The sequence below is a fragment of the Sphaerodactylus townsendi genome, linkage group LG02, assembly GCF_021028975.2.
Source record: "Sphaerodactylus townsendi isolate TG3544 linkage group LG02, MPM_Stown_v2.3, whole genome shotgun sequence".
Lineage (NCBI taxonomy): Eukaryota > Metazoa > Chordata > Lepidosauria > Squamata > Sphaerodactylidae > Sphaerodactylus > Sphaerodactylus townsendi.
The window spans coordinates 100,849,268-100,867,920 of NC_059426.1; the positions used below are offsets into that span (position 1 = coordinate 100,849,268).

At 42.7% G+C, this 18,653-nt stretch overlaps 1 protein-coding gene across 1 annotated transcript in view; it reads right to left on the reverse strand.

Moving 5' to 3' along the window:
• SLC17A6 (solute carrier family 17 member 6) overlaps positions 1 to 16,891 on the reverse strand; it is a 78,648-nt gene extending 61,757 nt beyond the window's left edge. The window contains exons 1-3 of the mRNA XM_048484028.1: positions 16,046 to 16,891; positions 12,873 to 13,125; positions 10,991 to 11,109 (exon numbers count right to left, since the gene is read on the reverse strand). Of these exons, the coding sequence (XP_048339985.1) occupies positions 10,991 to 11,109; positions 12,873 to 13,125; positions 16,046 to 16,131 (458 nt within the window). The 5' untranslated portion in view covers positions 16,132 to 16,891. The remainder of the gene's footprint in view (positions 1 to 10,990; positions 11,110 to 12,872; positions 13,126 to 16,045) is intronic.
• Positions 16,892 to 18,653: the final 1,762 nt, after the last annotated feature.

Below are 18,653 nucleotides of genomic sequence, written 5' to 3' on the forward strand. Positions count from 1 at the left end.
TGGCGATGCTAGGACTCTCCCTATTAAATTCTGGCGCCACCCATGAGGCCGGTCACACCTTGGATCTGATTTTTGGGTCAGGAGCGGATATGGTCATATCCTGTATTAGTAGAGTGTCATGGTCCGATCAATTTGCCTTGAAGGTCCGAATGGACCTGCCGCGCCAACCCTGTCTAGGCGACAGACCTATTTATGTCTGCCCGCGGAGATTAATGGAACCGATTGATTTCCTGAATGCTCTGCGGGATCCTGAGCCTTCTTCTTTTACATAGTGAAAGCCATCCTAAGTAGGAAGCAATTCTATTTAATTCTATGAGGCTTATTTCCAAGCAGTTGCCACAGTCAGCAAACTGCTCAATCAGTGGTCAGAGCTTATGATATTTAAAGGAACTCCAGTGTTGATTGGTCTAATACTAGCTAAGACATAGTTCTGTATAGTTTTGGACAAACAGAGAGAGAGCATAAAGCCTGGCCAACTTCCTGACTTGTAAAATGGCTGTGAAAGACCACAGACATGTTGTAAAGCTAGCAATTCACTTCAGCTATTCATTTCTACTTTTTTAAACTGCACTCCTTTGTACCCCATGATTTCAATCAGTGAGTTGTTTTGGCCATCATTTTTTTCATTTTTGACAAAAACAGTAAGCTTTGCTTGAAATATCACTTAATTAAATATCATAAATTTAACAAAATTGTTTTTCACATAAATGCTTAATTTCATGATAATAATGTACAAATCAAACATTTGGGCTTTCAAAACAAGATAGGTTTAGCATCAGTAAGCCTAATTAAGGTTTAAAATTGAAAGGTCAAAAGGCCAGAAGTATTGCATATTGCATACAATGGATTACAAGGCAAAAGCCCTCTCAAATATCATCCACTCTGATAGGATCAACTATAATATCAGTGTTCAAGCCTGCACTTTAAGAACAGACAAATGAGTTTTACATTGCTTTGTGGTACTATCAATGTACTAATTTTTGAATTATATCTGACTTGATTAGATACTAGAGAAATATGATACTAATGAAACTTTGTATGAATTTGACCACAGTTAATATTCTAAATAACATGGAAAAACAGGACAGTGCTCTCCTTTTGTTTCTTTGTTTTTAGTCTTCCCTTCCTGCAAGGTGCTCAGGGAGGCTTACATGTTCCTTCCCCCTTATCCTCATACTGTAGGTGGTCAGACAGTGATCGGCTTAAGGTCACTCAGCTAGCTGGCTGTGGACGGATTCAAATGCAGGTCTCCCTCATAGTTGTGTGATATACTAATCAGTTCACAATACTAGATGTCCTTCAGAAGCAGTCCCTTTTGTGGAATAACACCTCATTGAGAAAGACACCCAGCAATGCATTGTACTAAGTATCATATTTTTGGGACTGCCCCCTGATTAAAGTAGGAACTGTTGATTCATTGTACAAGTTTTGATCAATTAATTGATTTGCTTGTATAAATTTGCACATAAGTGAAAGCAATAGGTTCGATCAAAAATATACTTTGTTTCTCAATGAGGAAAACACTTAACTTAGCAAATGACATCTTAGAAGAAGGAATTCTAAGGAGACGAATTTCTTCTTAGGACAGGAATCTGATGGCTGCTGCTGCCCATGACTTTTATCCATAATTCTTTTAAAAATAACATTTCTATATTCAGAATCTTCTCCATGGTTATATGGCAGCACCTTTTTAACTATTGAAAATACTTTGAATTAGCTCATCTGATTTGTGAATCTGAACTTAATAGAATGATTTCTGGCACTATGACCCTAGGCATGTTTCAGAGATATTCCAGGGTAGCTTAGGTGATAGTGCTGTGCATTAGTAAGGTGCTGAAAACAATCCTGCACAGATAGTCCAAGAGACAGCCAGTAGGGTAACAGGCTACACAAATCTGCATTCAGATTCCCTTCCCATAGCCTTACTGTGTAAGATCTTAAACCAGTTTGTCAATCTCTTCTTCATCCTTGCCTTCCTCAAAGGTGCTCTGTAGGGATTGATGTATGTTGCCCTAAGGTTTTAGGATAAAATCCAATTGTAATGATTAAAGGCTATTTGGTTTGTTTGTTTGTTTTTTACTCTTTCCTTAGTTAAATGTATCTATGGGTTATATCCTGGAGAGACTGATATTGTTCAGAATGATTTGAAGCTACTCTGTGCATTATGGAACATTTATTTATCAAGCACATTTTTTGTCCCACAGGGATCTTAGGGCACTGTACATTATTCAATGCCCATTTTGTCTTATTGTTAGAAGAGTTTGGATTTTCTTTCTCTCCTGTAAAGAGTCTCAAGGTGGTTTACAAACTCATTTTCCCTTCCTCTCCCCACAATAGGCATCTTGTGAGGTAGGTGAGGCTGAGAGAGTTCTGAGAGAACTGTGACTAGCCCTAAGTCACCCAGCAGGCTTCATGTGGAGGAGTGGAGAAGCAAATCCAGTTCACCAGATAAGAGTCCATTGCTCATGTATAGCAGTGGGAAATCAAAGCTGGTTCTCCATATTAGAATCCACCTGCTCTTAACCCCTCTACAACACTGGCTCTCTTGCAACAGCCCTATGAGGCAGGTTAGGGTGAGAGAGTGTGACTGGCCCAAAGTCACCCAGCAATTCCATGAACTTGAATCTGGGTCTCCCAGATCCTAGTCCAACACACTAACAATTATACCACACTAGCTTTTATGAATTTTATTAACATTTGAATTCATACTTTGAATTCCTCAGAAATGTTGCCATTCAATCTCACTGAAAATTAAATGGCCTTGATATAATTTCTGTAGGTACATTTACTGGCACCTGCAACACATGTCACTGCAACACACTCTTTAGGCACCATTACAATCAGAATACTGCATTCTGCTTTGGATTTCTGCATTAGATCATTGCCTCAAGGCTAAGGAGGGCACTTCAGGCGTAATTTATTCAGAAGAGGAGATGATGAAATGATACATTGTATGCAAATAACAGGAAGAAGTTGCACAATGTTTGCTTAGAGGGAAGAAAGACTTTACTTTCAAGTGAAGTACAAAATATACATTGAAAGCTATAGAAAGTCTGACACTATGGGCTTAGGGCAGTTTAATCAAATGAAAGTGGATTGTAGGTTACCAGTTTCTCACTGAGGATTTCCCCCCAAGCTGACTGTATTAAATCATACCCTTGTGACTGTACAGCCAGCAGCCTTCTGTTCATATTATCTGCCCTGAGTGAATTCATGATGATGTCACAAATGTCCTCTTCCAATAGCAGATCTCTCTGCTTTTGTGGGAAGAAAGATGTCTCTAAGGAAAGGAAACCCTGTTCCACTTTTAGATGCAACACAGGCAGATATTGTTTTGTTCAAACTGTGTACAGTACAAAAGGATAATTGGCAGTAATTATCATCCCATGGTCTTATTTCTTCTCTTATCGGTAGGAACTGAGCCATCTTGTGCATCTTCACACTGGCAATAAACTGAGTTCTAAGTATTTTAAATAAATATTATGCTAGTTTTATCAGAATTAAGTCCAGGTTCCAATAATCTCATCCTGAACACAATAATCTCATCCTGAACACCTTAAAAATATCAATCTCATTTTCAAGTAAGGTGATTATGGATAGGATCACTGGTATAACATAGGATATCCTATAGTCGTTGGATTCAAATGCTGTTGGGAGTATTAAATATGTTTATGTACTTCTGTAGCTCAAACATTTTGCCAGAAGGTTCCCCAGTTTTGAGTATGTACAGCTAAAAGTAAGCCACAATTATTTTAAATATAGATATTAGTTGAAAGTGATGGGCATATTCCATGGTACATATTCACTCAAGAATTCCACCCAAATCAGAAGTCTAATCATATCTGGTGTGCTACCAGAATAAAATCTGCTATGTGCTATTGGGGTAATGTATCAGATTCGGATGTATTCCCCCCTTTTCAGACAGTTCTCCAGGTCTTATAGTCTTCTGAAGAGTTTTCACCTTATAATATACAGGCTGGCTCTTTTCTAAAGTCCCAGTGAAGACATCTGAAGGGCTGAGGATCACAGGGAGAATCCAGCCTATCCTGCTGAAGCCAAAGGCAGAACAATGACCCTGAATTATCCTAGATTTCATAGCTGTTTGCTTGACTTCTTCAACACAGAACCCAGCAGTGGCAAGACCAAAACTCTGTAACAATGACAATCCACTCTCCCCATTAGGTAACATAGCATTTCCCCACATAATTTCTTCTAGCCTTTTGCCTACCTCTGGTTAGTAATAGTATGAAATACAAAATGTATGTCATAATGGTTCTCATAATCATTATGCAAACTATAACCAGACAATAATTCTTCGTTAATTTCTATGATCATTTTGTGTGCCTCAAACAGAGAAGTTCTGTACTTTGTATACTTTCTTCTGCAGCTCCATAATCCAGCAAAACTGAGCAATTTCAAAGCAAAACATTGCATCTTCACTTAATCATGGAGGGTTGCATTTATTTTGATAAAATTGCTTCCAAATAAATGCATTACATAGTCCCACCGATTTTAGTATAACTTCCTTTTATGGAGTGCTCTTAGAAGTAAGAAATGTCTAGTTTCTTTCCATTGGTATGATCAAATCAGAAAAAAATCTAAGTAACATTTTGTTAATGTAATGTTTGTGAATAATAGTAGATTTTCACAAGAAAAACTGGATTTGAATTTTGCATTTGAACATAAAACTCGTTCTTACAATGGTCCACACTCACTTTCTGCCCATAACTAATTTAATAAGTGACACATATTTTAAAAAAAAAACAATCTAAACTCATGTTACATGTCCCAGTTCAATTATTTGCTGCATTAACCTTGTTATTGAAGAATCACACACATGCTCTTCTACTCTCTACTTCTTTTGAAGTGAATGGAGCCACTGAAACACACAAGAGATATGTGCATCCATGACACTGCACATATATCTATGGGTGACAGAAGAGTGACACCACATAATTTTTATGGCAGGAAGGAAATTTGTGGAAATAACTGTGACTTGCTTCCAGTCAGTGGAGTAACTAGGCAAACTGGAGCCCTGGGCAAAACCTGAGTTTGATGCCCCCCCAGGCGCGTGCCCGGTGCAATGTGCACCCCCAGCCCCCTTGTAGCTACGCCCAGTGGCATATCTAGGCAAACTGGAGTTTGGCGCCCCCCCCCCCAATGGGCAGCTGCCCTCCCCCACTGTGACCAAACAATGATTTTTTACACCAGGTCGTTTCAAAGTCACCATCACATTATAGAACATGCCCCAACTCACAAATCTGAACAAAGCAATAGGCCATGCCACACAGCAGAAATAATTTTTTGAAAACATTTTCAAAATGCTTTCAAAATGTTTTATTACTGCTATGGAAACTTTTTATGGTGTTGTATCCAGTCCCTCCAACTGGGGGAAACAGCATCACTTTCAATGTTATTTAGACTGGGAACCCCAGATTCTCCCTTTAAGGTGGATTTAAAAGGAGAATCTGAGCTCCCCTAGATTTAGAAACAAAAGTGATGCTTTGGAATCCACCCCCCAAAACAGCATCATTTTCAGTGGTGTTTAAACTAAGGGAGCCCAGATTCTCCTTTTAAATCCACCTTAAAGGGAGAATCTGGGGTTCCCAGTTTAAACAACATTGAAAGTGATGCTATTTTGGGGTTGATTCTCCCCCATGCTGAAACAGCATCACTTTCAATGTTTAAACTGGGGACCTCAGATTCTCCCTTTAAATCCATGCCAAAGGGGGGTGATTTAAAAGGAAAATCTGGGGAAATCTGGGGGGTGCCTGCTGTCAGGGGTGCAATTGTTAAGCTAGCAGCACCAAACCTTCAGGGTATTTTTAGGAGACTCTCCTAATGATACCACCCAGGTTTAGTGAAGTTTGGTTCAGGGGGCTCAAAGTTATGGACCTTCAAAAGTGTAGCCCCCATCTTCTGTTAGCTCCCATTGGAAACAATGGGGGATAGGGCATCCCCTTTGGAAGTCCATAACTTTGGACTCCCTGAACCAAACCTCACCAAACCTGGGTGATAGCATCAGGAGAGTCTCCCGAAACATCCCTGAAATGTTGGTGCTGCTAGCCAAAAAACTGCGCCCTCTGCAGGCCGAAAACAGAAAAACACTGAAAATACAAAAAATACCACAAATGAACCTGCAGTTCCCCCCCTCACACACACACAAGGGGTGCCCTAGGCAACTGCCAACTTTGCCCAATGGGAGGAACACCGCTGCTTCCAGTAATGTATATATGGCGGGGTGTATATAAACTCAATATTAAAAGTAAAGTCTTGGCATATTACCAGCATATAAAATCACAAACCTGTATCCATTCTCCTTCGTCCAGACTTTATAACTCGGCATCAGAGAAATGAAACCACTCCACCTCTCCATATATGGTTATCCTCTCATTTTCCTCCTCATTGCCCCTTAGGTACTTCCTAATTACTAGATCTGTTTTGCTAGAGCACTTTGGTATTGTGTCCAATAACTGCAGCTCATTAAAGTCCGGATTGGTGTGATTGATTTATTAATTAATCACAGATGAATGACGGGTCTGAACAGGAACTACCCCTGTTGCCGAATTGTACAGCGTTGACAAAGTGGGCCAAGCTGTGTCTGCCCTTTTCTTGTACAGAATGTCCAGTTTGGGACAGATGTTTCCTGTTGTTTCCTCTCTTGGCCGTCTCCTAAAATCCCGAACTCTAATCAGGATCGAACTGAATCAGGCGGGCGATCGGTTAAATCGTTCAAACGCGAGGTGGAGGCAACCGACTGAAATGGTTGACTGACTGGCTACTAACAAGAGCAGAGACGTTCTGGGAGCCCCGGGCTGAAAATAGCCTTCGTGCCATGGACCTCTTTCTGCAAAGGGGCCCCACTCCACCGCTACCAACCGCCCGCCACCGTGCAAGCCGAGCTCCCTACGAGACCTCAGGCGCAACTCCGGTGCCTCTCGCTCGGTGGAACGCACAGAGCTAGCGCAGTGGAAGTCTGGCCCTATCGTTGGCACCTTTAAAGAACCACCTAACAGGATAATCACTGTTTTGCATTGAAGGCGAGATGGAAAAGGGTTCTCTGGCGGGAGCCTGAATTAAGTGCCAACTGGAGCCTTCTTACCCTTTCTCTGGTGTAAAGAGATGCCATTGTAGGAAAATCGGTGCAATTATAGCTTAAAGCCCCGCTTACAATGCAGAGCCTTTGCGCTTACAGGTTCGGCAGTTTCTTGCCGCCGTTGGGCAGCCAAACAGCCAGTGTTTGAAATCCCTTTCTTCTCCGGGACATCGCCCCTTGGGTGCGCGTGAGGTCTGCTGTTCTCCGTGGATCCTGTTGCCCTGACCTCGAACGCAGAAGCTCCACACAATACAGCCATCACGGGGTGCATAATAATTAACGTGGGGAACTCACTTCCACAGAGCGTGGTCACTAGTTTACACGGCTTCAAAAGATAACGTCTGATAGAAGGTCTGGGCCACCCTACCCGTTATTCACATGACTAAAAAGGAAACTCCATATGCAGAGGCAGCATCTTTGCTGGGGGGCAGGCTGTGACCTCCCTGACTGTTGGTCAGTCTTCTTGAACCAGCTAGTTGGGCACCACAGAACACAGAATTCTGTATTCTATGGCCTGATGCAACACCATTCTTCTCACGTTCCTTCCATTCACCATTTTGTTGTTAATTTTGTTTTTAAAAAAGATATTTCACATATATGACGCAGGAGGGGGAAATCCCTCCTGGATAAACACTCTATTGTTCAGAATGGGATATGAGGGTCCCACCCACCACTAACATTCGTAGTGTTCTCAGCTTTAGAAGTCATTTGGATTGGAGGATGGGTGCTGTCGCAAGGAAATCCCTGGCTGTTCCCTCCTCTACCACAAGAGGGTGACAAATTTCCCTATAAATATTTACGAAAGTCCTTTTTTTGGGTGCTAAAGACCGGCCAGTCAGACTGCCGGGTCTCGGCGTGTAGTGTGGATACAGGATTGGTGAATACATGCCTAGGGGTGCAACCTGTAGATCAACTACCTTCCTTGCTCGTAAAGCCAGTGGGCTGCTGTAAGCACCTAAATTGTTGCTCAGTAAGGGCCATAATCAATGTATGCTGCATAACAAAAGCTACAAATTGAGAATTTGAAACCTATTTTCTTTTCACAGCCTCATGGTGAGACACATTTATGGTACCAACTATACAGCGACGATTTTATTTTCAGTACTCAAGAACAGCAGGTTTCTATTTCTTCAGCTGGCTGCTCTCTCCTTTTCCATTCCAAAATAACAGCGAAATCCCCCCTTTCACCCCGACACGCACAATTTTCACTCCCACCACCGTAGACCTTGAATCAACAAAAGTCTGGCCTACCCACCCTGAATTGTTCCCATTGATCTCAATGGGGCCGAAGCGACAACCTTATGCACAGGTTCATGACATATTGGACCCCATGGGACTTACTTCCGAGAAAATATGCATAGGATCCATGCTACAGACTTGTTTTAAAAGGATGCGTGTAATCCAGTTTGAATGATGTGTGAATCTAGCACAGGATTTGGATGTCAAGTGCAGCAGGAGGAATTAGCGTTAAGGATATACTTGAAGGGCTGTATGCACATGGCGTGTGTGGATGCCACCTTTCTCTCCTGCAGCGCTGTGCAAACGTTACGTCTGGTTTCCGTCTCTCCTCGCCCCTCCCCCCGCGTCACGTAACCCTGGTTAAGTCCCTTCCTATTTCAACGGATGCACATGAAAAGTACCTGGGAGAAGGGCAGTGGCTGGATTTATCTTAGAGAAATGAAGACAGAATTCGGGAGGGAGAGGGGGACGGGGAGTTCTGTTTGCTTTAACGGGCCAGAGAGAGGTGCCCCACCCACGTATCTGAAACGGATCTTGCTGAAAGAGACAGTAGGTTAGATGGGAGATGTTGTTATAGCAACGTATAAAAAGCAATGCAATTGAAATTGGGGGCTGTGGAGTGCGAACCGCTCTTGAATCCGCTGACAACCGGACGGCGAAGGCGGCTGACTGTTTTTCCTTGAATGGAGCTTCGGCTCTCGAGGGGCCGGCGGGCCAAGGCGGGGCGACTTTGTTCACGAGCACTCGCTGCCTTCCAGTGGCTTCGGAGCCTGTGAAGTGCTCCACGCTCCCATCTGCGCCCAGCTCCGCGCGGCTCTCCAAAGCGGCCCCAGGACCTTTTCCCGCCCCCTCCGAGCCTGCCTCTGAATGCTTCGTGCGCTCGGAAAGCTCCGAGGATCTAATTAACAGGTAGACTCACCCCCTGGGTGCCTGAAACCTCCGGGCCAGACACCATAGAAACGAAGCCTTAAGACCCTGCGCCATCTGCACTTCCTTTTCATTGTGCAAAGCTCTTGGAAACCAATTCTTTTTTCCCTTCCTCTCGCTTCATGCAGAGGGCATCTCATTCGGGCTGCTCGGATCCATTAATGGCCACTTTTCGTTTCAGAGAGATATACGCTCTTTGTTAAGAGTGGAGAAAAATAATTAATCATAACTTACTCAACTCCGTATCAGTCCTTTTAAGAAAGCCCTACTGGAAAACCCAGGCCAGATGGAGGGAGGAGGGGGGGGGGGCTCCACTGTTTGCAGCCAACACGAGTTGAGTGGCCAACAAGCCTGCTAGAATGAGTTTGCCTGTCAAGCAACTGCATGAATGACTCCCATTCAGAATGCAAATGGCATCTAACACGTCGCTTGTGTTTTCACGTTTCTCTCCTGAAAGGCATCCTAATAATATCTGAATAATCATTTAATGAAGACTAAAGAATTGCAGGCCAATGAGAGGATGATGGTTTGATAAAGACGTTGTAATCTTTAAAGGAAGTCACGGCCCTCAGCTCGCAAAACCTGTTAAGAAGAGGACCTTTTGGAGGACGTCGATTCATGGGGTCACCATGAGTCGGAAGCGACTTGAGGGCACTTAACACACACACACATGCACACACACGGATCATATTGTTATTGCTGATTTAGCAGTAGAAGAAGATTCAGCAGCGTTGGGCACCACGATAGTCACCCACAGAAGCTGAAATGTTTGACTCCCCTGGGTGGATTTTGAAAGGTTTTCTCTGTGATGTTTGAGAGGGGGGGAAAGTCGAAAGGAAACCTAATTTCAAATGAAACTGACGTCCAAAGTCTCATGTTGAGTGTCATACTTAGAGTACGGGATACGAGGAGTCATTTCTCATGAAAAGTTGACTTTTGGCGCAGTACTAAACAGCTGCGCCCTTCAATTGACGAGTTAGAAGAGTGGGGACTCGATTTAGGAGCGAACTGTCAAATAGCAAAATGCAGTCCTGAACAGAGCTACACCATTCTAAACCCGTTGACTTCCATAAGGTTAGAAGGGTGCAACTCTGCTATGGATAGCCTTTAAAAGCAAAGCCTTTAAATTAGGGGTGGGAGGGGGGAAGAGGACAACCAGAATTTCAGGATCTGTCTGCCGGAGGTGCCCTCTGTTCAGCTGTGAAAAGTCCCTTTTGTGTAAATGTAGCCTAAATATTCTGGGGCGCCCAATGCAAAAACTGGTTGGGAAAGCCGTGCTCTCGCATATCCCGCTGCGTGCTTTCCCATTCTCTTCCTTCCAATACGATTTGCAAGCCCAAGGATCCCATGCATGTTTATTCGGAAGTAAGTGTTGTTCTGTGGTCAGAGGGGCTCTCTGCCCGGGAGGGATTCTTAGGATCACCACCCACGGGTCTCCGTGCCTCATCTGGCCAGTCCCCGCCCTGCAAGGCCAAGTGCTCTCTCGCTCGCTCGCTCGCTCAAGTGCTGCTCAGATCCAAACGCGTCTACAGCAACCAGCTGTCTTGGTCGGGAAGGAGCCCTGAGCCAACCCCGGCAGGTTGCCTGGCTCGACTCCCGCTGTTACATGTCTGCTTTTGCTGCAGACTGTTTAGAAACACGAGTCCGCCCCCAAAACAGGCAGCAGGCGCTTCCCCCTCTTGGTTGACTTGCACCGCACGCCTCGGAGAGATCGGAGGTTGCCGTTACCTGTTAGCTGCCAGACGGGATGCAATGTAGCCCCCAGGGATCTGCGTGATTATGTAGCCCCAGAAAAAAGAGCCGTGGATCATGCCGACTGTCTCGGGGTCCCAGTTAAACTTCGCTTTCTTCAAAAAGGGGGAGAGAAAAGAAAGAAGGTGGGCTTGTAAACAAGAAGGATCCAAGAACCTTTCAAGACCAGGCGAAAAGTCACGGGAATTAAGAGTTGATTGGATTTCGACAGCTTTACTTGTCTAAATCCAATCAACATGCCCTCTCCCCCCCCCCCCCCTTTAAAGCAATAGATCGGCTGCCGCAGAAATCAAGCACTTGGGGGTGGAGGAGATGGTGCTAAGGGATGGGTGGGTGACCAGTGCATTCTGAATGGCTAGTTACTTCATAATGGTTGCACACTTAAAAAATAAAATAATAAGAATAATGAATGGATCTGAACGGGTCTGGTGGGAATAGGACTCAAATAGTCCTGCCTCCAAAGGAAGGTGAGTGGGGGAGGGCTTTGTTCTGTTCTCCACGCACAGCTTCGACTAGACAGACGAAAATATTTCGTTTTGTCACCCTCTTGGTAAAGAAGGCTTGCCAGAGGAAGATGACGCTGGGCGAAGACTCGATTCAATCCCCCTCCCAAATAATTTTCGGACACAGTCCCGCAGGGCAGTTTCCTTGATGACGGGATTTTTGTTTTCTCCGTTTCAGTCTGATTCCTTTTAAAATGATTTTTAAGGGGGGAAAACGTGATCTATTTCATATTTTTTTCCATTGACTATATATCTCTTACTGGTCTGAGCTTTTGTATTTCAGTACTGTATACCAACCCGTCTGCAAACCCAGCTGCCCCACCTTTTTCGCATTTGGGGAGTTGCTGTCGATTTACCGAGCTTCCCCATGACCTACTTCTTCCATATTTCCTCTCCCCTTACCCGCTCTCACCCCCCCCACCTGTCACGCGCACATACCCACCCACGCACATTCTCTAGCTGTCTCGCTCTCCCCCAGCGCCCACCTCTTTCTCAGTTTTTAAAAAAGGAGCCGATCTTAAAAGTAGGCATGAAACCTCCCACAGAAATTGTGTCCGGTTAATTCCAAACACAGCCTAGCAGCAGCTGCTAGCTCTTTTTTCGGGAGTTTGCTACTTGGCATCGTATTAGGGCGAACACATATTTTGATCTACCATAGCTGTTTACAGTGAACAGATAGACGGGCCCTCCTTCACTGACAGGCATCAATTTTGCCCAGAGTTGGTATAGAATAGTAGTAATAGCTGCGCTCTGGATGAGTGTCTGGAACAACTTGTTTATCAGTACCAAAAAGGGTGTGAGGGGAGGGGAGCCCGTTGATCCAAACTGGCGCCTCTTGGGTCCCTTGAATGACTTGACTTTAAATCCACCTCGACTGCGATCCTGCGAGGCGCAACTACGGGTAAATGGGTTTACTTGAAATAAATGACCCTGCCTGTACAATAAATGATTCCAGGACGGGGTGTTAGTCCCACTGGTTTGGAGAGAACTTTAACTTGAAAGCCTTGCGAGGAGAGTTTTTTGCTTTGATTTGCTTGTACCCAAAGTAACAGCACTGTGTTGAAGCAGGGAAATAATGTACAAAAATAGGGGAGATAACTTGGAAGGGGTGATGGAGGAGAATGAAAAGTAGGCATACATGCTTTAGCTGCTACACTTTCGCCTATGAATTGATTTTATTTTGGCGAATGCCCAGTTATGACGACTGAACGTTCCCCAGATCTGAAGACCAAAGTCGCAACACACGGGGAATGGCTGGGCTGCGGGTTTCTGGAAGGTGGGCAGTGGGGTGGGCACGTGGAAGTCACGCTGGGGGCTGGACAGGCGCTCAGGACGATCGTCCCTGGGTGTCTCACCTCTTTGATGATGATTTTCCCTCCTCGGTGTATAGTGCTATTATTGACCATGTCTACGATAGCTACTCCCAGGTTGCAGCGGATTCCGAAAGAGATACAGAAGCCCAGTCCACTCATGATGGCAATGATGTATCTCCGGGGAAGCCCAAAGCAGGTGCAATCGCACACGGGTGCTTTCTTCTCCGGGACGTCCAAAGGTTTCCCATCTTCAGTCAACTCGATGTCTCCAGGCTTCTGTCTCTTCTCGAGGACTCTGGCCAACCAAAGGAGACAAGTCAGTTAAAGGGCTCCAAGAAAAAAACGACTCCAAGAAAAAAAAACTGTGAATTCCCTTCATTTTTTTTAATGTCATGTACATTTTTCTGTTTTTAGAACGTTTTATCAGTTGCTTGATTTGATCCAGGCCTTAGCCTGATCCAGCATTTCAAGGTCAATACTTGATGATCCTCATGAAGGACAGCGCTCTTCTGAGCATGTTCGGAGCGCATATCCCTCCGCAATGAACCCCCTCATACATCTGAGATAACAAACAGGGACTGCTAGCCTTATAGGATTTAAGCAGCAGAAGACCTAACCATTTACAGAAATTAACATTTGCATGGGATTCACAATTGTGTTACTTAGGACAGTCACATGTTCTTTCAATTCCTTGTACACTTCTTAACTGCTTATAAGATGCTCCTGCATCACGTCCAACTACTACTGCAGAGACGCCATGTTGGATAGCTCAGAGAAGTACAGAATGATCTTGGAAGCTGAAAACAGCGATCTGGGAATGGGTGTAACTGTCTTATAATTAATGTCCAACACTAGGGGGAAACGTGCAAAACCATGCATCCCAGTTGGGCATATAGAGAGGAAAGAACAACTATTGGAAAAGGCTGGATGGAGTCTGCTTTGATTCCAGAGGACAAAATGGCTGTCTCGCACGTTTCCAGCAAACCACTCCTGTAGTTCAGCTGCACACCAATGACTTTGCAAGTGCGTGCCTTTCATACCATGCAATGTGATATTTATTTGAAGCTCCGAAGAGTATTAAACCGGCTTCATTCTCTGTATGTCGACACGAACGCTTAGGTCAAGGCTTCGGTGTATTAAACAAAAATACACGAATATCAAATCGACCACATCTGTCTAATTTTACTATTCCGCGATTAACATCAGCAAAAACCCATACGGGCTTGCATTTTAGCCAACAGTTACTTTGCTATATTTCATACTGCGAACTCAGTTCTGAACCGTGAGAAGATGGGATGTCATTGAGTGTCATACCATCCTTTAATTAGCGCTGACTTTTGTGCTAGAAGTATTTGGAGAACTGGGGAGTTCTCCCAAACATTCCTTCATAGTATGGTTTTATACTTGGGGTCTCGTTGCCAGGAATCTCCCCCCACCCCCCTTACTCGAGTCATCTTGTACAGCACAGAGGTTAACGCAATGGCGGAAAAGAACATTGAAAATTGACATGCTTGTTTCCGGAATCTGGATCAAGCGCTTTTCGGAGTCAGGTCCATTTTCAGAAGTTCATTTCATACTATTCTCTATATCCCGGGAACCTCAGATCCAGTGGGGGCCGAACTTGCAGGTTCACCTATCAACTAATTTAAGGGTGCAGATTATTTCCCCAATGAAATCGATTATAAACCTCCATTTAAAATACGGATTGAATTTATGCCTAAAACATAGCTCCTGCATCCCAACTAGCCCGATTCCATGCTTGTCCAAGGAAGTACCTGAGACAATAGACAATCATGTAAGATTGCATCTCCTTATTTCAGTGACTCAAAGATTGCATCTCCTTATTTCAGCAGTCATCTCTATTATTTTGAACATCCACGAAAGAAAGAAATAAGGTAATATTTGATGACAAATTAACGTGAAGACAAGAAAATTAAAATTTGATTTCATTACAACTATTTCATTTCTAAAGGTCATGAGAAATCGAACATTGCTTGAAAAGGAGCAGGCCTAATACAATGTTTTAAACCTAGTCATTTAACGTTTTGCTCTCTCCCAGTAATTTAAAGTAGCCAGTGACAGGGATAGGCATGATAAATACGTGATTCGGTAGGTTAAAAAACAAAACAAAAATAGTACCGTCTTCATCTTCTAAATGTTACCAAAAATCGAAATACCACGATGTTTTCAGCGGTGCAGCATGGCTTCCCAAGGAGTGCCGCATTGTTAGATTTCATTAAAAGATGACCTTCCCGTGCAGGTATTTTAAAAAAATCTGCCACCCTTGTTAAGCATGGGGGGGGGGGGGGCTGACGATTGTTTTAAAAGAAGCGTTGTGAAACTGTTGAAATAATTATTTTGACTTTCCCATTGCCTTCTAAGATTCAATTATTTAATTTATAGGTGACATTCGTTTTGGATTTTGCTCTAATTCAGATCAAAGATTGCGGTACCTTTCAGTTCCATTGACATTGTTTACAGATTGCTAGTCAGATTTAGGAGATTATTGACAACGAGAAACCTCTGCTTTTGAAGTTGTAATGTAATTTGATACATCATTCAACAGGAGGGTACATTTAATGGAACTCCCTTTCTCTTGGCCTCTACTGCTTGTGTGTTCCAGAGAGAAGTCACTGGATTATCAATTATGCATCTCCATGTTTTTCTTAATCTGAATGGTGATTACACAGGGGAATGGGTATTCCAAGTAGAAAACTATATTTTTGTTGTCTTTTGGAAGAGGGTAGGGAACTTTCCTATTAATCCATTGCAAAGTTAAAACCAAACAAAATAAAGTATGTTTATTTTTTTCAAATACAAGGAAGTATATGACCTTGGGTTTGAAATTCAAATTACATAAAACTGAATTAACGAGGAAAGCTTCCAGAACCGGTGTAATAGTTAAAACTATGATCTAAGAACACTTATTTACAAGCCAAATACATTAAAAACCAGTAATTCCTACTTCAAAATAAACGTGTGCAGGCAGAGATATTTAAATCTTTAAACATCCTAAACGTTTGGGTGCCATTTCATTTCAATTACAGTTAGGAAAACAGGAAGAGCACAAGGAAAACTCATAAATAAATTTTAATTTCTCCTCAGCCAAAGGTATACACAGGTACATAATTATCATCTTATCAGAAGAGTCCAGTCGTCTTAGCGCCACATTATTCACAGTACAACGTTCCTGCCAAAGAGAACCTCTTTCTTACCTGTAGAGTTGACCAAGCGATTTTCCAGCAAAATTTTTCAGTCCCTCCTTGCCGGGGGTCAGAATCCTTTGTTTTACCGACTCCATTTCTGTAAAGGTTCGAGCTGGCGTTTGCTTGGTTAACCTGAGCACTCTTACAAACAGCGATGATGGATCATATTGGTATCATCTCTAACTTTTCCCTTTAAAGTGGCTATTGGTGTGTATCTTGATAAGTGTGTGCTAGAGAGGGAGGAAGAGGGAGGGAGGAAGAGAGTCTGTGCGTGTGTGACTGTGGAGAGGGGAAGAGAAAGAGCGAGAACCAGAAAGAGGCGATTCAACGTCTACATGCAGCCCACGGATTTCTTAATATGAGAGGAGATTCAACTAGATCGTCTGCTTAAGAGTGAAAGGTCCTCTACCCGAAGGTATCATGGTTATCTTGGGTAAGGCAGCAGTCTTGCATGAAAGTCCAGTGTATCAAAAAACAAATCCCAGTTTTGTCCCGATTATTTTCCTGCCCTTGAAATATGAAGAGAGCCGTCAGATATAGTGGATTTCAAAAGAGGATGCGTACAAACCTTCTCATTGGCCACCTGCAAGCAGTTTAAGTGAATTTCTTGCTGATTTTTTTTTTTTTTTGCAATCTCTGGCGCAGGGTCAGAGCTAGCATTACTAGTGTTCAACTCATCGGCCACTTGTTCCAGTGCTGGAAAGAGTAATGTGAAGCAGACTTGGAGGTCAATATGCCGCGTATGTTGGCGGCTCCCGTCCACCACCCCCTCTATCACGCCCGTGCGTTCCAGAGGGATTTTAGCACCATAGACAGCGCCTCGTAAACACTGCATGCGCCTGGGTTTTCTCAGCACCATGGAAAGCTCAATCGGAAGCTTTCTTCCATCAGCGTTCTAGGGGAATTGGGCGGACTCATTACAATGAAGTCAATGAAGAACGGGTGCCATGGAAACCAAACAGGAGCCGTATCAAGGTCCCTCTCCAGGTTTTCCAGAGAGCAGTACACGTCTCCAAGAAAACGGGGATTTACAGGACGCTGACAATTAACTTTCGGATTTCCATGTCTGCCCTTTTTTCCTGACGCATAGGCTGACCCAGTTGCGCAGTGCAAGCACCATACAGCATTTCAGGAGCGGTTGCTGCAGTATAACTCTTCCCCCCCCCCCTCACTCCCCCGCCTCCGAATATTTCCTGCAAAAGAAAAGATACAATCTCTTTAAAAAACAAACAACTAAGTCGTTCTTGTAGACAAACAGGACAGCAACATCAGAACTTTGGAGAAAACTATAATTCAGCACTGGGTAGATTTGCATCTTGGATTACATTATTAGTATCAATCTGAATCTGATCTAAATGAAGAATATGATTAAATATTTGTCACATAAAGTATGTTCTAAAACTGACCAGTGTTACTGCTATTAACTGTTTCTTTAATACATATATTTTCCTCAGTAGATATAATACATTGACATATTGATGTCCTTGAAAATATATTCACATTGTATTTTTCAGATGTGGCCTTCTTGCCATTTATTTCATGGCAGGAAGACTTTGGTGGCTGTTTTAGAAATTATAGTTTGGTGAGACTGAAGGTGTAAGTGTACATAGTGTATAAAGGGTAGTAAGAATGTACATATTTCACCAGTCTCATCAAACATGCTACCATTTATTATTTATTTTAATAACATTATAAATCATTATAAATCATTATAATTTCCTAGAAAGCAACTATATATCTTTAAATGTAAATGCTGTACACTGAATATTGATAATTTTATTCAAAACATAAATGTTGGGTCTACAAACATAATTACTTGAAAAATGTGTGTCCCTGTTGCTATGTTATAAATACACCATTGTTCATGTGATTAAAATATTTTACTAAGGATGCCCTCTGGTGGAAGGCCAATTAATTATTGTCATGATTCTTTTACTGGCCTTTAGTGGACACTTCTTTTCCTTGAGAATGAATTACATTACAATGACACTAATATATGAACATAAAATATGTATTTAGTAAAATATGTAAAACATGGTTGTAAATTATATTAGATCATACATTACAGTTTTATCCTTTTAAAAATGAAGAACTGTTTTAGTCTCTTAATTCATACTAATTCATTGTTCATGACATCTTAAGATATATATATATTTGAAAGGGATAATGAGCTGTGTGGTGTAGTGGTTATGAGCGGTGAATCTGGAGAACTGGATTTGATTCCTTTCTCCTCCTCATGAATGGTAGACCCTTGTATGGTGAACTAAATTTGTTTCCCTGCTCCTGCACATGATGCCTGCCAGATGACAGTTCTCTTCAAACTCTCTCAGTCCCACCTACCTCACAAGGTGTCTATTATAGGGAGAGGAAGGGAATAAATTTGTAAGCTGCTTTGAGACTTCTTATAGGAGAGAAAGGTGGAATATAAATCTAAACTCTTATTTTATTCTTAATTGAGAACTACCTTTTTAAGCAATCAAAATGTTTAAATAGACATACAGTGTAATTCTAAACAGAATACTTCCTTCTAAGTCTATTGAAATCAATAGGCTTAGAAGAGTGTATTTCTAGTTGGGGATGTCCTATTAATGCTGCAGTTATACTAAATGTAAGCATA